The following is a 21,372-nucleotide window of genomic DNA, read 5'->3' on the forward strand; positions in this document are numbered from 1 at the left end:
CCAAGTAAAAATAATAAGCTCCGTTTTGCTAGGCTTCACATCCGGCAGTCGCTTATCTCCAGAGCCATCAAAAGGTCCTTAACGACCACAACCCAAAGTAACGACGAAAGAACTCCACCCAGCGGGGTACCTCTACTCACATATCTTCGGATTGAAGCGCTCCTCCATTCTAACGCAACGGTTCTGTTGCAAAGCATGCGGGTCGCCTTCGAGCTCTAGCTTATTTAGGTAGTTGACGATAGCTTCGGGCAAGACGTTATTAAAAGCCCCCTTTACATCAAGGAAGGCAACAACCGTGAATTCCTTCTCCAATAAAGACTGCTCAATACTAACAACGACAGTTAAGACGCTTTTATCAAAAGAAACGTGGAGAGACTGATCGGTCTGAAGTCCTTTGGTGAAAAGTGCGAGACCTTGCCCGCCTTAGGAATAAAAGAGATTCTGGCCACACTCCAAGGGTCCGGGACAAAACCCCTAGCTAGACAGCACGCAAAGATAGGCACCAATCAGCGGCACGACACCTCCGCATACTTCTGCAATTGAGCTGGTTTTATGCGGTCTGTCCCCGGCACCTTTAAGGGTTTGAAAGGCGATCTTCACTCACAATATCTGAATGATTCGTTCCCTGGCTCGTATCCCACAAACGGGTTTTTTCTGGCTCCAGGTTACTTGGGAAGTGATCATTGAGGAGCATGCGAAGATACTGCTAAGCGTCCAGTTTCCATTCTCGTCCTTGATGTATCCCAAGGGAACGGAATTCCGATAGAGGACTCGCCTACATCCCGAACCTTCCTGGCTACCTACCTTCCACGCTTCGCAGAAGAGTTCCCAAGATGATATATTACAACTAAAAAATCTGCCTACAAAATTAAGTGTTTTGGCTAAAATTCGTCTTTAAGTGCACAAAGGTAAAATATAACAGAGGGAAGGCCCCCTTGAGTAAGGCACTGGTCATATGCTTAGTCATCCCTCATCCCTCCGTTCTAAAAGAAAACTTCTCTTTTCGAGAAGGTGCTTAACAAAATCCACCAGTCCCCGTTGCAACGCCCAACCCTATGGAGGTACTTAACAGCGAAGTTATTTGTACCGGACTCTGCGGAATATGCTTTTGTGGACTTTGGCCCTCTCTCAAAATCCTAGGTTTATTATTAAACCATAGCACGCTAGTAGAGGGCTAACAAAAAAGTATTTTAGCTTGGTATTAGGCAGTTTTTTTTCATGTTTCATAAACACATAGATACTCGTTTTTTTGAATACTAATAATTTAAAATAATTTTATTATCCTTTGATTTTTGTTTTCTTTTTTTGATGTTTACATACACGCATATAATTGGATTATAACTACTACAGATATAATAAATAAACAAACAAACTTTTAAAGTATTATGTTGGTTTTGAAAATATAAACATCTAAATTTTGTACAGGGCAAGCGCCCCTTCATTTTGTTCCACGCACAAAATAAAGAGAATGAAAAACAATTTTTTAATTTCAAAAATACGGCCCAATTTTGACTTGAAATCTGATAAATTTGACATATACTCATAGATAATACTCTTAACCGAAGTTATAGCTGGTTAAATCAAAATTTGGTAGAATTTTTCGATAAAATAAAATAAAATTTTTTTTTTTATCCTCGTGGATGTCTTTATTTTGAACGTAGAGGAAAATAAGGGGCTGCCCCATGATTTTGATACTTTAAGGACCGCCTTAATAATTATGTTTAAATAGTTATACCACAAAGAATAGTACCTACAATAAAGTGAATGTTAACAAAGTAAAGTGCAAAATAGCAGCAAGGCCCTCAAATTTTATTTTATATAGATAATAAAACATTATAAAGTACACTTAATAAATAAACAGGATTGCCTATTAAGAGCGTATGTAACTTTTGTAACCGTATACATGTAGTAATAGTAAGCACCCCACAAGAAGGATAATTAATTTTTGATTTAAATATTTATACATAAGCTACTCTTACTTTAAGCGCTAAATGCATTTGCGTTGTTTTCGTCGTGCCACGGAGGCACTTTCTTCGTTGCACTTAAAAACATAAAAAAAGAATATAGTTATATACTAAAAGGACTAAATATTCACTGGTAGGTACACTAACAGTATATACAAACACATAAATATAAAACTTAAGAATTGAATTTATTTTCCAGAATTTTCATGCTTTAATTACGTAAGAACTAAAATAGAAACTTATCTAGTTTTTATGCTGTTTTCCATTTTAGTCAGCCACTTTGCATATTCATTAATATAAGCTAAATTAAAAGTACCTAAATATTTATAAGTAAGTTGCTTCGCTTAAATGTAAATTAAATAAATTAAATCAGGAAAATCTTATAATTCTTCCAAACAACGCGCATTGGTGAGCATAATTCGCGTTAAACGCCACACTTGCTTCGCCGCATTTTCCAGCGCCCCTGGCGATTTGCCCTTGAAGAGGTCCATATTCGGCAGGAAATAATGTGGACACCGACGGCATTGCAAGCAGGAAATCAATTGCAAGAATATGCCGTTAATGCGATCAGCAATACAATTCTCTTCCCATTCCATTTCACGCGGATGTTTCTCACACTCGTACAACAATAATGTCTTAAGGTGATACGATGTCACTGGGTTGCCGGGCAAATCTAAATGGCGATCGCGAAGGGTCTTTAGAATACTTAAGCAACGTCGTCGACTGGCACCTGTAATGACAAAGTAGAATAATTTAGTTGATTTTATAAAATTTTATATTATGTATGTATGTAAAAACGTATATATGTATGTATATTGGGGTGGTCCATAAAAATCAAATGAACGATTTTTTCAGTCTAACCCCTTCAATCGGTAACACCACTATCATAGATATCAAATTTTGGTCCCGGTTGCAGACGGTTAAGGCGTGTCGTACAGGGGGCAAAGCTCAAATTCCTCTATGGAAAATTAAGATTAATTCTAATCTAATACTAAAATTAATTTTTTTCCTCTAATCCGCAAAAATAGCACCGATTTTGGGTATTAGACGAAAAAAAAAATAATTACAATATTTTGAATCTCAAAAAATTAAAATTAATTCTTTTTTTCATCTAATACTAAAATTAATTTTTTTCATCTAATACTAAAATTAATTTTTTTCATCTAATACGCAAAAATAGCACCCATTTTTGGTATTAGACGAAAAAAAAAAAATAATTATAATATTTTGAGTCTCCATAGAGGAACTTTGCCACCTGTGCGACACATCTTAACCGTCTCCAATCGGGACCAAAATTTATATGCGATATCTTCGACTATAGCATCGACGCGTCGTAGGGGTAGAGGCTTAAGAAAGCTGTTGTAAAAATTTGCTGCCTACATTTAAGGACTACCCTAACATAAATAGACTTGAATTTATTATATGAACGTGCAAACAAACATATTTGCCTAGATTTTAACTATATAGAAGGAAAAAATAGCCTCCATTCAAAAATTTCTAAATTTCGAATGATTTCAATAAGATTACTCCTCAAACTATGGCCACTCTGGAAAGGAGTCAGCTAAATATATTTCTCTCAACACAAACTTTAGTAACTATAATCAAATCATGTGTTGAGAGAAAAAAACTCTTTTCTCAGAATATTCCATAAAAATTAGAAAAGAAACCCAATGAGATAACGCTTTAAAGCGTTCGTTGGTCAAATGCGCGCAGATGCATAAGTATGTACATTAGACCGTACCAGAAATAAAAGTTCGCCGTACAGCCCTGAGGCCGGTAAAATTTAAGTGTTGGAAAAATCAGGAAAAATAATGTCTTTGGTAAAAAAAATACCCTCCCCTTTAAAGTGGCCTTCAAAAAAAATTTAATAGTTTAAAACATATATTTTCTTTGTTCTTTTGTCAAGCAATACATTTTCGTGGCCTCAAAAATCGAAAGTTATATTAAAAATTTTGTTTAAAAGCATACAATGATATTTTCAGGTAAAATATTCAAAATTTCGATGTTTGACCCCATTTTAAGGGTCAATGCAATTTTAATATTTTTTTTTTTATTTAACCAAAAAAAACATCATTAAGTTCCAAGCGTCGCGACGCGTGGTAAAAGAATTTTAACTATATGTACTCACATATTTGTATTCGCACGCCTTACTCTATTCTACAATGATTTTTACTTTTCGAGTTTAAGCAACAAACATTTTCAAAAATATAATTAATAATTTACGGGTACTTTTTTTTTTTTCTTTCAAATGATATTATTAGATGATACTTGATTTTTATTTTTTCGTTAAAAAATCTATCTACGTATGTAAATATGTATATAAATTGCGAAGGGATATGAGACCTGCAGCGTTCGCTCGGTTCTCAAAAATGGGTTGGGGGCTTGGCCTGTAGATGTGCAAATTGCTTTTATTTTTTCAATTTATTTAATAATTAAAGACACCATATCCGTATCATTCGTTCGATTTTTCAATGGCTTGGACTACGGATGTGCAATACCGGTTTACCTTTTTGAAAATAGTTTCCACCTTTAAAAAATTATATTCAAGTTATTTAAAAAAAAATCATAAATTTTTTAATTTAACAATGGGAGGGTTGCCACCTGTTTAAAAGATCAAATTCAATTTGAATTAAGGGAATTAGGTAAGAGAAATACGTATAACTATATGGGTGGCAAACGAAAGGCGTTTTGGAAATATTTTGAAGAGGGTTGCCATCTGCTTGAAATGTCGAATTTACTTAACTTAGGTATACACAAGTTATATGAAATATCAAAATATGGATGTCAAACGAAAGTGTTAGAAATCTCTAGCTTGAACACTAAGTATATTTTTTGGATGTTGGAAGAGGGTTGCCACCTATTTAAAAAGTTAAATCTATTAACTCACAGGTTAAATAAAATATTACAGGAAGGTGGATGCCAAACAAAGGGATCCTAATCGATTTATTTTGAAATAACTTTGGAGAGGGTTGCCACCTGCACGAATTATTAAAATATGGGTATCAATGTTTAGAAGTGTTATCTTTAAATTCTGGATTTTGTACTATCGATAAAGTTAAAGAGATTTGCAAATGTGCTTAACGTGAAAGATAATATCTTAAATATTATTTTCGATAATCTAAGCAAGGAAGTAGCTAAATTTATTTGACGAATACATGAAAATTTTTGTGTTTATGCCTAACGGTTAAAGTTCAAAAAAATAATAGCCAACCTCTTCTGCACTCCGTGCGAAAGTGTATTTGTCGAAAGAGCTTTTTCGATCATGAATGCAAAAGTGCAGTGTGAAAAGATAACTTACTTGGCTTTGGTCTAACAAGAAATCAAGGCTAGTAAACAGATAAGAATGCCAAATACTATTTTTAGAAACAGTCCTATGTAAACAGATACGAATGGCTTCTCGACAAAATCGATGCCCTCTTCGTTGCGAAATTTTTCTTATTCTATGTATTCTCGCTTGGGTACACTAAAATTTCAATTTCGATAAAAAGCGGAGATATCGAAGATATGTGGCTTTCAATCTGTTTGTTTTGTTTTTTTTTGTATATCAACTGCATGAGTTAATCAAACTTTAATTTCGTTTTTCCACAAAAAAAAAAAATTTTTTAATAATTATCTATATTATTAAACGTGCGATATGTACATAAGTACTTATCGATCGAACCTCGTATAACCGCTGCATGTTCCCCCCCGACCATACAGATAATGCCTAGTTCCTATTCACCACAATCACCCGGCGTAAAAACCCAAACAAATTATAACGTGATTTGATCGAAGTTCAAGAGATCCGCGTATCTGATATTTAGCGCATAATAATCATAAAAAATATGTTCACTGCGCTACAAATAGCACTTTCAGTTTCCATTTCATACACTCACATCTCTTTCCGAGGCACTACCGACGGTAAAACGACAAATATACCATGGCACTTCATGGCGCTTTGAAGGTAAATATATATGTATGTACCTAGTGGCTTCTTTGCAATCGCTTATCGCCGTCAAACGAGTATTAATATGTTCTGCCGGCTGACAGTTTTACGAGCGGATTTTTCATGTAACGCGCGCTGTGTATTTTACGGCTTGTTTGCCTACCAGCAGCAAATAACTATTAAAGTTCTTGATCGATACCACATACATACATACATACATGCAAGCTTAACTATGTACATAAATATTTATTATGGTAGACCCAGATTTGTTTTCTAAATAATAAATAAATATATTTACTTGGTTTATTTTCTAGTCACTTGGCTGTGCTTAGGAAGCGATAATTGCATGTTGAACTTAAAGCAAAAAAAAAACACAAACATTTTATTATTGGCCATAAATTAGTCATTTGTTAATGATTAGTGACATACATACGTCATAATATGCAGTCTTTGCACACTTAAAAGCTCTGTTGGAATTTCCAGAGATTCTTGACAATTGAGCTATGTAAGTACGCATGTCTACTCTAAGTAAATATGTAATCAATTACCGTTGCACAGTGGTTCAAAATTAGCATTTCGTGTTCACGATTCCCTGGAGCCTTTATTTCTCACTCAGTTAGATTTAAATGAAAGCAAATAAAATTTGCAAGAGACTAGTTGAGTCCGATTTTTGAAATTTTATTTTGTTTTGAAACTTGATTCCCCTGTTCCAGTTAATAAATGTTACACAATAAAAACTACATAGTTAAAAACAATTGTAGGATTCTCCAAAAACGGAAAAAAGTAAAAAAAAAATGACTTGAAATTTTATTAAAAACTTTTCAATTGCTAGTTTTTCTGCATTTTGCACTAAAAAAATTTATTACAAACAAACAAAAATTCAAAAATCGGGCTCAACTGGTATCTTGCAAATTTTATTAGCTTTTATAAAAAAAAAATTAATCAAATTGAGTGAAAAATGAAGGCTCCGGTGAATTTTAAACACTTAATTCCAGTTTTGAACCACAGTGCGTTGGCGCTTTGGAGAGAATGGAAATTTCATATTTTTTGGAAATAATTGTAAACTATTAATGTTTGGTATTTTTAAACCGACCTCACAAAAGGCGAAGGTTACAAAAATTTTGAAAGAAATGTCGTTTGTTCGAAATGCGAAAAAAAATTTGAGTTTAAGTAAATTGGTAAGATAAGGTAAATATTGAATTATGGGTGTCATAAGAAAGAGGTTTAACAAGAATATCAGCCAGGAGGGTTGCCACATGTTCGAAAAATTTAATTAAAATAAATTGATACGATAAATTAAATATGACATTATGGGCCATTTTCATAGTCATTAGTTAACTAATATGCTAATGTTAAACCACCATTTTTCATTTGACTAATGGTTGACTGCAGTTAATTAATGTACATCCATTAGTTAACCAAGAGTTAAAAACAGCTGTTTTCCTAGTAGTTAACTAGTGACTGGTAAAATGGCCCTATGCGTTTCAAACTAAGGAAGTTTAAGAAGGCTTAAAGCTGAACCTATTTTTGAGGATATGATATCAATTCAAAAAAATCATATCTAACAAATAATTAAAATTAAAAAATATTAAGATAAATAGTCAAATCTTCTCAATATGTGAGTGTCGGAATTGGATTTTGACATTGTCCTTCCTCGTACAGCGAATATACCAAATACCGGGCTTATTATCGTGCATCTAACACTGAAGATTTTTATTGAAAGGCAATATTTATACCGCTATGGGAGAATATTTTCCTCGATCTCCGAGAATGATTGCCATAAGAGACATTAAACATTTTTTATTTGAACTTATTACTTCCATATGAAATTGGCGAATATAATACGTTAAATAAAAAAAATAATTTAAATTGCACGGTGTTACACTGACCATGAACTTTTTAAGTGATCTATGTAGTACAGAGCGTGGGACTGATCGAGCAATTCACGAAACTGCGTTTAAAATTTTTGTAACACCCTCAAATTCTTGACTCATTCTTAAAACACCATTTCTACATGACTTCCCGCACTAAACCATTTTAGATGTCTTATTTTTTACCCGATTTTAAGTCTTTATATGACTTTGGAAAGAAGAATATTTTTACTATTTAATGGACTAATATATTTCGTGAGTGCATTGTAAATGTGTGGAAAATTTTGGGAATAAGTCTGAAGTTACCACAAATTTTTATTATTTTTCCCACTCGGCATCATTTTTTCCAAAATTTCAAAAGAAAATAGTCTCTGTCAGTCACTACTTCAAAAAGAATGTTCAATTCCGAGTAAAACTAGGTATCGTTTTTTTTAAATCAATAGACAATATCGGAAGTTATGAATTTAATTAAGATTTTTCCAAAATCACTTCAATGTAATTTCACGGAAAAATTGAATCAGTTGGATTGGATTATTTTTGAGGTTTCAGTAGTTCGTATAGAAAATTTTTAATTTGTCAGTGTCAGGAGACTAACTTTTATAGCTCATTTAATTTCAGTACAAAAAGTGAACATTTTAATTTCGTACTAATTTTTGAGAATTTTTTCGGCATTTTGTTTCGCCTTTTCATCCACACAAAATACTTATGTATGTTCTAAAATACTCGTATTTTTATATCGAAGAAAATGCACAACTTCGAACTTGCACCTTATTATACTGAAATTAAATTGGCTATAAAACTGCATGCCCAAAACTTTTTCAAAAATCTGATTCAAAAATTTAAAACTTTGAATATATGAGCAAACTATTAAGCAAAACTTTGATAGCAAATTTTTTAAATTGGTTGAATTTTCGCATTTACTGATAAATTTTACATGGCAAAATTACTTGATTTCAGCGTGATTTATTTATGAATTGCGAATAAGCCGTAAATTACGAATAAGCTTTATAAAATACTCTTTTTGTTCAAAATTTTAAAATCGCTAATATGGAGACCCCGAAAATAACACTGTTTGAAAAAATCATGTTTCCTTTTTTTTGTGTTGTTAATTTAACCTTATTTGGCAGGTTGACTCCAAATTTGACTTTCAGCTGAGGTGACAACCATCTCCAAAAAATATATTTAAACTAAAACCTTAAGCCGCTTTTGTTTGCCATCAGTATTGTGATACCTATGAATTTTAATTAAATTGTTAATTAAGTTGAATTTAATCTTTTAAACGGGTGGCAACCCTATTTTAAAACTTAGAAAATATCCCAAATATTAATCAGAGATATAAGTTATACGTCGGCCGCTGTGGTGTAGTGGTAAGCAGCGCGCGCTTCCACTCCGCAAGGCCTGGGTTCAAGCCCCGGTCAAAGCAACATCGCAAAAAATATAGAAACAAGTAATTTTTAGCAAAAAAAAACCGACATCAACTCCCATATAAAAAAAATATATATGTATATATCTCATGATCCACTGATCGGATCTCAACCAGATTAGTATGGGACTACCTCTGAGACACCACCTTTCCGATGCAAAAAGAATTATCGAATTGACGTGGTCCAAAGTTATGCGGTAACATACATAAAAAAAAAAGAAAAATAAAATATTCCGACGAACTGATAACCTCCTCCTTTTTTGGAAGTCGGTTAAAAAGGTTTTTTCTTAACAGCGGTCGTCCCTCGGCAGGCAACGGCAAACCTCCGAGTGTATTTCTGCCATGAAAAATAGCTTCTCATAAAAATACAATCGCCGTTCGGAGTCGGCGTAAAACTGTAGGTCCCTCCGCTTTGTGTGACAACATCAAGGCGCACGCCACAAATCGGAGGAGAAGCTCGGCCAAACACTAACATATGTGTAAGCGCCAATCTATTATTGTTATTTAAGTTATACGTGTGCCAAATTTTTTCAAAATCCGCCGCGCTATTTCTAAGGGAAGATATATCTCGCATCGTGTCAGATATCACTCTAATGCAGAATACGGTCAGATGAATGCATGCCCGACGACTGGAATTTAAGTGTGCTCCGCCCAATCCACAAGAAAGGGGACTTCGCCTTCTAAGCATAGGTTACAAGGTCTTATGGAGCGTATTGTGTGAAAGACTGAATAACACCGTCAACGAACTGAATGGGCTTAAGACTGGAAAATCCACCATAGACCAGGTATTCACCATACGCCGAATCTTGAAAAAGAGCTGCGGGAAAAGGACCGACACTCGCCATCTATTCGTCGACTTAAAAGCCGCTTTCGATAGCACTGAAAGGCCCATACGCCGCTATGTCTAAATTTATCATCCCCTCGAAACTGATACGGCTGTGTAAAATGACGTTGAGCAATACCACGAGCTCCGTTAGTATTGAGAAAGAGCTATGCGAGCCGTTTGCTAATAAACAGGGTTTCAAACAGGGTGACTGCCTTTCGTGTGATTCCTTTAACCTGATGTTGGAGAAGATAATAAGAGCCGTAGAACTGAAACGCTAAGGATATTTTTTTTTTTACAAGAGCGTGCAATTAGTGGCGTATGCCGATGACATCGACATCATTGGTAACAAGAAGCGTGAAGTCTGTTCTCCCTTTTTCGAGTTGGATAAGGGAGCAAAGAGATTGGGTCTGGTATCAAAACGCGGACAAGCCGAAGTATCTCCTGTCATCAAACAAACAGTCACCGCATTCGCGTCTTGGCACCCACGTCACTGTTGACAGTTATAATTTTGAGAAAGTAGAGAATTCCGTTTACTTGCGAACCAGCATTAACACCGATAATAGTGTCAGCATGGAAATCCAACGTAGAATCACTCTTGCCAACAAGTGCTACTTTGGGCTGAGTAGGCAATTCAGGAGTAAAGTCCTCTCTCGACGTACGGGAAACCACACTCTATAAGTCACTCATCATGCCCGTGTTGGTATGTGGCGCAAAAGCATGGACAATGACAGCATCCGATGAGGCGGCTCTTGGAGTGTTTGAGAGAAAGATTTTGCGGAAGATTTACGGGCCTTTACGTGTTGGCGACGGCGAGTACCGCAGACGATGGAACGATGAGCTGTATGAGCTTTACAACGATATGGACATAGTGCAGCGAATTAAAATACAGCGGCTCCGCTGGTTTGCCCATGTCGTTGGAATAGACATCGACGCTCCAGCCCTGAAAGTATTCAACTCGGAACCCGCTGGTGATAGTAGAGGAAGAGGGAGGCCCCCACTGCGATGGAAAGATCAGGTGCAGAAGGACTTGGCTTCACTTGGCATTTCCAATTGGCGTCAGTTAACAAAGAGAAGAAACGACTGGCGTGCTTTGCTGAACTCGGCCAAAATCGCCTAGCCCGACTAGATAGTTGGCGCCCGTGTGCAGGGGTTCTTAGAGTGGAATGAACTCAGCAAAAGAATGTATGTATGTATACGAATTTTGTGAGTACGTCAATTATGCTATTATATATACAAATATGTATGATATTTTTATAAAGAGGCAGTACCATTATTCATCCTCCACTGATTTATTTTTAAATGCGGTCAATATATCTTTTTTCCCAACCGATTGTTAAGAGAACAATTTTCAAGTCACTTAATTAGAAGCAAGTGGCTTTTCTAAGCGAAGCGAACGAAAAAATGTACGCGACGTGTGTGCATGCATTCGATATATGTAGATATATACTTATTTATCCGCAAAAGCTTAGTAAAAAAAAACTTAGAGCGTCCCTCAGCACTATGTCATACATAAGTGGCCACCACAATGCTCGCTTATTTACAGCATTAAGATTTTAAATATTTTATTAAATTGGACATTTGCCTAAAGCGCTTGTTAATGAATATGCTCGTACATACATACATACTTGTATAAACGTATCTACTTTTAAGCATAAGCGTAGTGGGGGTGACGCTGCGACTAAACAAGTTTGCTGTTGTTAGACGCTCCCGCCGCGATCGGACATAGCGACAATTCCAAACAAATTTATGCGCAACAAAGCTGTTGCCGGCTGAGCGGTGGAACGGCGATTGCGATCACACTTGCGGTCAGGGTTGCCACTGACGAAAAAAAATGTTTACCATCCACTTGAAAAAAATCTACCAAATCTGAGAAATATCTACCAATAACTTTTTTATAATTATTTTATTAAAAACTATAGTTTTGTTGTTTTTTTAATTATTTTAATTAAAACTATAGTTTTTTTATATATTTTTTTAGTTATTTCAATAAGAATTAAAATTGTTTTTAAGAACTTTTTATTTAACTAGTTATACGGTATTTGAGTCATATTATTGGCATATTCTCAGTTTCTTTCAACCAAAATCGGAAGTGATGGAACTAAAGGCAACAATGAAACCTCATTATTTGAAAAACTTCAACTCGAGTTATTATAGACAAATACAGTGACTCAAAAAAGTGATTTTTTCTAATATTCGCAATATTTTTCGAGTAAAATTTTTTTACTGCTTTAACTGAATTCATAAAAATTGGGGATTCAAACAATATACAACATATAAAAAAATTCCAAAAAATTTCGTCTAAATTTCAAATTTTTTACTCGGAATTTGTAGAACAATTTAAGGTATGGAGTTTCAAAGCAAATACTATTTGATTATAGCCAACAATGTGGTGCTTAAAATTCCCGTTGATTTTTTTTTTATTTTTACCATTGATAAAAACTGGCTTTGATTTAATATTTATTTTTGCGATCAATCATAGTGCGTAATTACATACCTGTTAATTTTTTCTTTATATTTAAATAATCATTTAAAATATTTAGGCAATCAAAAGCTCTCCGGGATTCCAGTAAAATTAGTTTTGAATGGAGCGCGAATTGTTCGCTTTATATCGATATACATTTATAAGTATGTAATTATATAAAAAGTATGCAAAGAAATTTATAATATATTTAGAGATAACTACGAAAAATAAATCGGGAACGGAAAGTTCATCAAAAATCTACCAAAATGAGAAGAAATTTACCTTTTTACCAACCCAAATTTTTTCTACCAATTTTGGTAACAATTTACCAAAGTGGCAACCCTGCTTGCGGTTGCATTTTGTTTCAGCGCGTTTATCTGTCGCTTGGAATCTCAGCAATGTTTCTAAAGAATTTAATAAAAGCCAAATGATAATAAATTCTACGGTGCACAGACTCACCTTATTTGTAGCTGCCTTTAATTGATTGCCAGCGATTTTAAACAGAACATGAGAGTGCTTGATGATAAACGTTTGATTAGGCAATGAATTTATCAAAGCAAAGCAATTGAGCGTCGCGTGTAATCGCTTAAATGGCTAATTAGTAGTTTTTGTTTATTTTTTTCAAGGTTTCCTTGAGTGAAAACACCTATCAGCTGTTTGCCAAATACATTCTTTGAACAGCATAGCAGCTGCATTCCGCGATTTTTTTTTTTACCTCTATTCAATCTTTTTTTAAACTTTTTGGTTAGCAGCACTGATATGGCAGCAGCGTTTTGCTGCCGACTTTTGTGACGCGTTTTGGAGTTTCTTCATATCAGTGCGATTACGCTTAATTTATAATTCAGTATATCATCGCAGTATTACGCATTTCTAATAAATCAGTTAACTTTAAAAATGTCTCTGATTACATTTTGTAAATTACTTTCGGTCGTAGTAGCATTTAGCTGCTTCTAAGTATTTTTTTTTTTTGATGTTAGAAACACAAATTTATGTCGGGATTATTTATATGTATATATTTTGAATGATTTACTTGCGGGACTTTATAGACAGAATTGCCGTCATCGCCGTACTGGATTCAATGCCCTGGTGGTAAAACCCGCGAAATCCTACCTGTGAACACGCAGAACATACAAGTATGCATGTATGTGCATTAGGGTGGTCCAAAAATGCATGTGGAAAAAGTAAAATCGGAATTTTTATGCTCTCACCCCGCACATAGGGGTATTTAGACGATTTAAGCGGCCAAAATTATTTTTATGAATATTTCAACTCGAAATGTTTATAAAAGACGTGTTTTGACATTTAGAATTGTAACTGTTTAAAATCAAGTAAATATTGGTTAAAACATTAACAGAGTTGCCACCTGTTAAAAAATGTTGTTCAATTAGTTAAATGAATTGCTGCAATCTGGGTATCAATGGAAATGGGTTTGAAAAGGCTTTATCTCTAAGGAATCTCCGAGGGTTTAAAAAATCAAATTCAACTTTAATTAAAGGAATTAAATAATTCAAATATGTGTCACAGTATAGGTAAGAAATGGGTGTATCGAGGTGCAATTAATGCGGCAGTGATACTCTTTTATGAAAGACTATCACGTTCTACACGAAAATTTGGGCGAACAAAATTTTGACAATCAGTTACTCATTATTGGCAAATCAGAAGCAACATAAACATTTTTACTGCGCAATTTCTGCAACATTTTAGAAAAGTTTCAGGTGAGCATCAGCAACATGTCATCAGGAAATCAACAAGTCTGCAATATTGCGGTAATTATTACGTAGCTCGAACGCACCCAATGTAATAAAATTACATTTTTGTAATAGTCTAGTAGTCTTATTTATTGTTAGGAGAATTTTGTAAGTATTAACTTGGAGAAAATTAGCGTCCTCAATTACTGAAATATCGGAGTTTTCGTATTTTCAACGCATTGCTTTTCCATATCAAGGTTAAAAACCCACCGGGTTTGGTACAAATTGATAAATGGGCTACCGAGATTTTGGAATATCTTCCAGGAAACTTTAGGCGTCTTGACTACACAGTACCGCCTACTAGACTAAAGAATGACTTCCAAACAAGGATCCCCTCAAGAGGTGAGTGGGAGGAGGATTCAATCCTGATCTCTTATTCTGATTCAGCAGCCATCTACACCGATGGCTCCAAGCTAGATCTGAAGGTAGGAAGTTGGATATATTCGCAGGAACTCTCACTTAGCCTCAGTTTCCGTCTGTCAGATTACTGTAGCGTGTTTCAGGCTGAACTAACAGCAATCTACGAAGCTGCTAGATGGATGATCGACTCTCCTACTAATCTGCATGCAGTAACTATTTTTTCCTGATAGCCAGGCAGCTATCAAAGCACTTAATTGTGACAAATCCTCATCGAAGATTGTCATGGAATGTAGACGTATTCTAAATGAGCTGGCAAGAGCCACTTTACTCGAGTTGTATGGGTACCAGGTCATAGGGACATACCGGGCAACTGTGTTGCGGACGAGCTGGCTCGGAAAGGAACCCTACTGCCTGCGATCAGTACCGCTCGGTATGCGGGTATTCCGCTATCATCCTGCAAACTTTGGCTGCAGAATAACTTTATCGAACGGGCAAATGTAAGATGGTCCGCAGAGCCCACGTGCAGGATAGCGAGACACATCTGGCCTAGGTTAGATAAGCGTAGATCTCGCCCTCTCTTTCGTTTGGAGCGACCAATGCTCCGCCATGTTATCGGAATTCTCACCGGGCACTGCCTTGTGGGAACCCACGCTGCCAGGATGGGTCTGCAGCCAAACGACTACTGTCGTAGCTGCCGCGATGAGGAGGAGATCGAGAGCGTGGAGCACTACCTGTGCCACTGTCCCGCCTTGGCAAGAGCCCGTCGACGCTCGCTCCTTCGCTATTCTTTCGAGTGTCTGGCTGAACTGGACTCGGCCAGTATCTACGATTTTGTGCGCTTTATCAGAGCTACAAATTGGTTCAATTTCTGAGGTAGGAGGAGGGACGTATGAGTCTCAAATATGGTATCACAATGGGCCCATGGAGGCCTAAGTGTGCCCTTTCCTGTGCGGATGAGGGCAGCCAGGATAACCTAACCTAACCTAACCTACCGAGATACACATTTGTGGTAAAAAGTGCGCGGCGTCATGCCCATTATCAAAAAAATTATAATAATTTTATTTAATGCTAAGAGGTTATTACAAGAATCAATTTTCAGTTAATTAGCTTCAGTGGTTATTGTTTTATCGCACTTTTCGCGTTTCTGTAAATTACCGTTATATGGGAAGTTATGTTAGATATAGCCTAAGCAAGGCTCATACCGATTTTGGTACGGATTAGTGAAGCGGATACTGAGATACAGCATTTCATCATAAGTGGGCGGGGCCACACCCATTTTCTAAAAATTAAATAATCCTATTTTGTTTCAAAATTTTACTTTACTATTTCTTTAATCATCACTTATATAACACCAATGTAGAGGAAAACAAATGTTTATTCCGAAATATATATCATAGTTGGGTTCACCTTATATTCCCGCAGGTTTCTAGCAACAGGACCGAAAGGTCCTAGAAAACATGACTTTTGTTAATATCTCGAAAATTATTTATTTTTTAAATTGAATGGATTCATATTCTAGTTCAGCAGCCTCAAATTCAACGAAAAAGTTTAATTTTAGTGTTAAAATATATCTAAAGTAGTGTTACTATATACTAGTTGCGTTTTTAGATTTTTCCTTAATACATTTTCTATGTTAAGAAATACCACATATCTGCCATTTTCTGCGGGCAATCCTTTCACACTACATTAGAAAAATTTCTAAGCTTTCAACTGAACAAAGAATAATAACGCGATCTCTCCCGGGCATACAACAAATTCCTTAATATTCACAAAAATTAACCAAAAAAAATATTCGTTGAAAACCGCTATACTCGTTACATTTGAATTGAACTTTTGCTTAATAAAACGATAAAAAAAATTTACCCTTAAATGCATTGTTACCTTCTGTATGCGGATCCATCACTACTTTTTAAGTATACAATGCAGAAATCAAAATATTAACTTAAAACCGTCACGATCTTTCTAGAAAGCGAAAATTTATTTATAAGCAGCGTTAGAATATTCTGCTTCCGGTCAACGGTGAGCTTTCGCTGTGCAAGTTAGAAAAGGCGACTAATTTTTTAAGTTTTTTCCAAAATTTTGTCAAATTGGTTTTTGGCCGCCTAAATCGTTCAAATGCCCCTTGCCCCGTAGGGTGTTCTATAGCAAAAAAAATATATATTTAAACCTATTTTTTATTTTGAAATCAAAAAATATTTAGAGGTCGCTCAAAGCGCTCAAAGTTTTCCATGTATTTTCTATAGATAACAGCTACTTTTCGCAGAAATGATACAGAATTCTTAAAAATCAATATTTTTCGATCGGAAAACTCTGTTTCTCTTCAGGAGATTCCCAATATTAATATCCAATTATTTATTTAACCATTTTTTCATAGTAACTATATTTTATAGGTCCGCCAAAACCCCCAGAAAATGCCAGAAAACGCAATGGGGGATAAATAACAAATCTTTAGAATTAGAAAATGGTTAAATAAAACTCAAAACTATTTGGATTAAAATACAAAATACAAAATACAAAAAGAAAAGGCGATAGTAGCGGTATCGTCATTTCGGAACTATGATGTACAAAAAAATATATCTTGAATCTTATGTTTTAATTTAATTTGAAATTTCACAAATTTTAGCTGTAGAAAATTAACTAAACTACATACATACATTTTGAATTAACCTTTTATTAATCTTTTAACTGCTAAAAACACGTTCCCGAAATGAAATAAAATATTTGGTTTTACCGCCAGTAAATTCTGTGCCTCCATGATTTTGACCCTTATATGGAGTTCAAATAAATGATTTCACTAAACTACTAACTGTAACCACGGTGATATGCTCCATAACGGCTTCTGAAGGTGATAAAGCAACGAATTAATTATTTCATCCAATTTCTTAATTATCGAAATCTCTTCCAAACAATAAATATTGTTTCTTTTTCTAACTAACCCAAACTTAAAAAGTATTCGGTGGAGTGACCAGTGAAAATAAAATATTTCCTCCTATTTTTCTTAAACTTGGCATTTTTGGCAAAAATATTTTTCCATTTATTCCAATATTTTCGAGAGGGAGGGTGTGAAAGGTTCTACGTTAGACCGCATATTTGAATAATTACATGCGCCCCACGCTTTTCATTTTCAATTTCATAGATTGTTTATAATGACTTTTGCTAAAATTTCAAAATCAAAAGTTATCAAAACAAATTCTATGGGACTTTTTAGTCCATTTATAAAAGCGTTGTATATTAAAAAGTTTTTTTTTATATTATTTATTTTCTACTTTTTAGTCCTGTCTGAATAAAATTTTGCAATAGATATTAAAATAATTCAACGATATTAATAGAAAGGTGCACACACATGCATTTACATATGTATGTACATACAAACGAGCACCAATTAATTTTATTTAAAGAAATGGCGTGTCGTCTATTTCCGCTGTAGCAAACGTAGTACATAGGGCGACATCTAGATGTCATCTACCTCGCCCTATTCACTACAGCTGTCGCCCTATGCACTATGCTTTTTTATAGGAACTTTTCAAAGCTTTGCTTTGGTGTCGGACACACAACATTGAAAGTTTCTGGATCCACAACATTGAAAGTTTATGGACACACAACATTGCAAGTTGATAAAAGCGTTGTAAACACAAGCTTTTCAATTCCGAGTGGCAAAATGGCCGAAGTTCAATTCCAAGGTCTTCGCGAGGTCATCGTGGTTTTTTCTCGAATTAAGAAAGAACGGGAAATTTTACCCCCAAGGTCGCATTAAAATCAATCGTCAATATTTTTCCCCCACAAAGTTTACCCAACTACGATTAGTTAAGTATTGGCAAATAAGAAGAGTCCCGAAAATATTCAAAAAAAAAACTCCGTGAAAAGGAATCTCGAGAAGACCTGTAAACTCCAAAACTTCGAAAAGTCCCGAAAATTTCGGAAGATAGCGAATAATATACGAGTTCTGAAAAGTCCTGAAAAAAATAAAGGTATAAATCTTGAAAAGTTTCAAACACGAAACATTTCATTATATGTGACCTGGTCTACGGAAAGGGGGCTTAGGTGTCAAAAAATCAATTTTCACTTTTTGGTTGATTCGGATGGAAGATGAGATGCTTTTTCACGTGGTGAAAAGCAGAAAATCCTAACTTGCTTAGAAGTGTACTAAAAATGTAGAGAAAGAAGAGTAAGAGTCACTTCTTCAGTGTTACTTTTTTAAATGTTCCACACTAGCAACTTACACGATGAACTATAATAATATTCCGACCAACAACAACACTTACTGGACCAACAACAACACTTACTGGACCAACAACAACACTTACTGGACGTCCGGCGCGGAGAACAATTAACGAGATAATGAGAAACTGACGAAACGAGTTGCTTACTTTTACACAGCTTTTTCACAGAAAACTAGTTTTCGCACGTAAGCTCCCTTTTCGTAGACCAGGTCACATATTACGGATTATTCTTTCTTTCCCTGAACCGTTCAGTATTTAGAAATCTAATAAATCACTTAGTACTTGAGTATTTAATACTTAGGTATTTAGTATTAAGTTCTCCTAAATACCATAAATAAATCCATTTGATTTGGTAAGTATTTAGTGATTCCAGTTACTTTAAATACAAATTATTTAAGGTTGCCCATTCCGATACACCAAAAGTACCATAGTCGCCCTCAAATACCAAGCTTTACTTAAGGTTCACCGCTAATATCCAAAAACTTCAGTGCTCAGTGAGTTTTCCTCGTCAGTTTTCTATTTAAAGTTAGGCCCTTATTATGAGCTGCATTCGATTTTCGATCTTCGCTGGCTATCGAAGATAGAAGATCGAAAGGGAAATTCGTATTATGAGCTATGCAAGCGTGTCGAAATTTTCGTTGAGTATCGAATTTTCTGTCGAACAGAATTTTGCTTTCGATGGTGTAGCGAAGTGTTAGAAAATTGTGAAAAATTTATGATTTTGTATATGTTTTCTTACATTTTGGCGGCTAGACACTAATTTTAAACAATTTTTATTAATTTCATGCAGTTCTAACATCGTGAATACTAAACACAAGCTCGAAAGGCTGGTTTTACTTGTGAAAGAAAATCCCAATACTCTGTTGGCACGATCTCTGAGAACAAAATCGTAGCGCTGTTGATAGTTTAAAATATTTTAAATAGATTTGGCTCACAAACTCCTCTTTAGATGGTCGGAACTTTTTAATGAATCTGTAGACAAATTTCTTAAATATATTTTAGATCAAAATATATTCGAAAGACTAATGAACTTAAACTCTCTTAAACATTTGCTACTCCTGGCCAGTTTACTAAGCTCTCATCCTCTGACGAATCGTTGGACCAGAACTCGTTGTACTTATTTTACCACGTTTTTATAAACTTGCTTTCTTTTTTACTTCATTTTAATTAGAATAAATTTACATAAATATGTATAAGCACACTATTTAGTTTGCTCGATTTGTAAACAAAGCTTCTCAGGGGTGAAAAATAAACTATTGTGAACAACCTAAACGAGCGAAATTCACAATAGCGCTATTGTTCATCGAATGAGCGCCATAATACCAAATGAAAATTCGTTCGATCAGCTATTTCGACCACAGTCGAAGATCGAATGCAACTCATAATAGGGGCCTTAATCTTAGATATTTCGCTCACTCAGAAAGACTAAAGTGTTTGCCGCAAATTACCGAAAAGTTAAGATTTTCAATTTTTGTATATGTTTTCTTACATTTTGGCGGCTAGACACTAATTTTAAACAATTTTTATTAATTTCATGCAGTTCTAACATCGTGAATACTAAACACAAGCTCGAAAGGCTGGTTTTACTTGTGAAAGAAAATCCCAATACTCTGTTGGCACGATCTCTGAGTAAAAGCTCTCTCTACTCGTCGCTGATCTAGCTTTGATGAAAACACTCCTCTCATCTCGGGGTTATATTGAAGGTGGTGCCGTCACCACTGAGAAATCTGAGCTAACTTTTCAACATGAATAAGAAAAGCCTACCATTTCCCCCTCAGTTTATGGCCAAAATAAAGTAGCCATCTTAACATCTTCATACTCGTAGCAAGCTCATAGAATCGAGAATTGAAACTATTGCTGGAGTAAAAGATGCGCGGATGATTTGGAAGCCTCGAGGACATCCATAAGGTCGAAGAACCGCCGTGTCTTTTGAAACGCTCAAAAACAGTCCATCAAGATGATAGAGACAGAGGTATTACTCAGGTAGAGAGGTCAACAAACGTCTAAAATTTGTGCAGTAGGTAGAAGCAATGGAGCACCCCAAAGTAGAGAGTAATGTAGGGATGTAGGAATTTCTTTTGACAGCAGAAATGATGCCTTCAGGCTAGAGTTGAGACTCAAGTGGCTACAGAAGTCCAATTATGTGAAATGACTATATTTAACGATTTAAAAAATCCAAAGCAGCGAAATCGAAACCGCCAAATTGAACAAATTTTCAGCGATACTGAGGACGATCACCAAGAACTATTGCTGTCTTGAATGTAGAAGAATGCCTTCGAGACACTTTTGATTGTACATATAAGATCTGAGAACCTGGGAAAAAGTATGTATGTATATGGTTAGTTGTATTAAATTTTCTTATCATACGTGAGTGCATTCCAGTTTTTTTTTAAGAAATCGTGTCATAAACATAATTCTGTCGCAAGTTTATTCTGCTTTCAAGGTGCATAATTTTTCCCTTTCATAGTGATTTTCCTTCTTTCAATTCAATAGATTGATAAGCGCTTGGCGCCGACTTGAAAACACCAAGCTGCGTGAATTACAATAGCTCCGACGGCAAATACCGGCTACATA

The 21,372-nt window shown here is 35.0% G+C and overlaps 1 protein-coding gene across 2 annotated transcripts in view; it reads right to left on the reverse strand.

Moving 5' to 3' along the window:
* Positions 1-1,311: 1,311 nt before the first annotated feature.
* LOC118733171 (protein mab-21) overlaps positions 1,312-21,372 on the reverse strand; it is a 65,191-nt gene continuing 45,130 nt past the window's right edge. For both annotated transcript variants that reach the window (XM_036462448.1, XM_036462447.1), the window contains exon 2: positions 1,312-2,694. In XM_036462448.1, coding sequence (XP_036318341.1) covers positions 2,345-2,694 — 350 coding nt within the window. In that variant the 3' untranslated portion in view covers positions 1,312-2,344. The remainder of the gene's footprint in view (positions 2,695-21,372) is intronic.

This window comes from Rhagoletis pomonella, unplaced genomic scaffold (assembly GCF_013731165.1).
Source record: "Rhagoletis pomonella isolate Grant_MI unplaced genomic scaffold, Rhpom_1.0 Rhpom_scaffold_00002, whole genome shotgun sequence".
NCBI lineage: Eukaryota > Metazoa > Arthropoda > Insecta > Diptera > Tephritidae > Rhagoletis > Rhagoletis pomonella.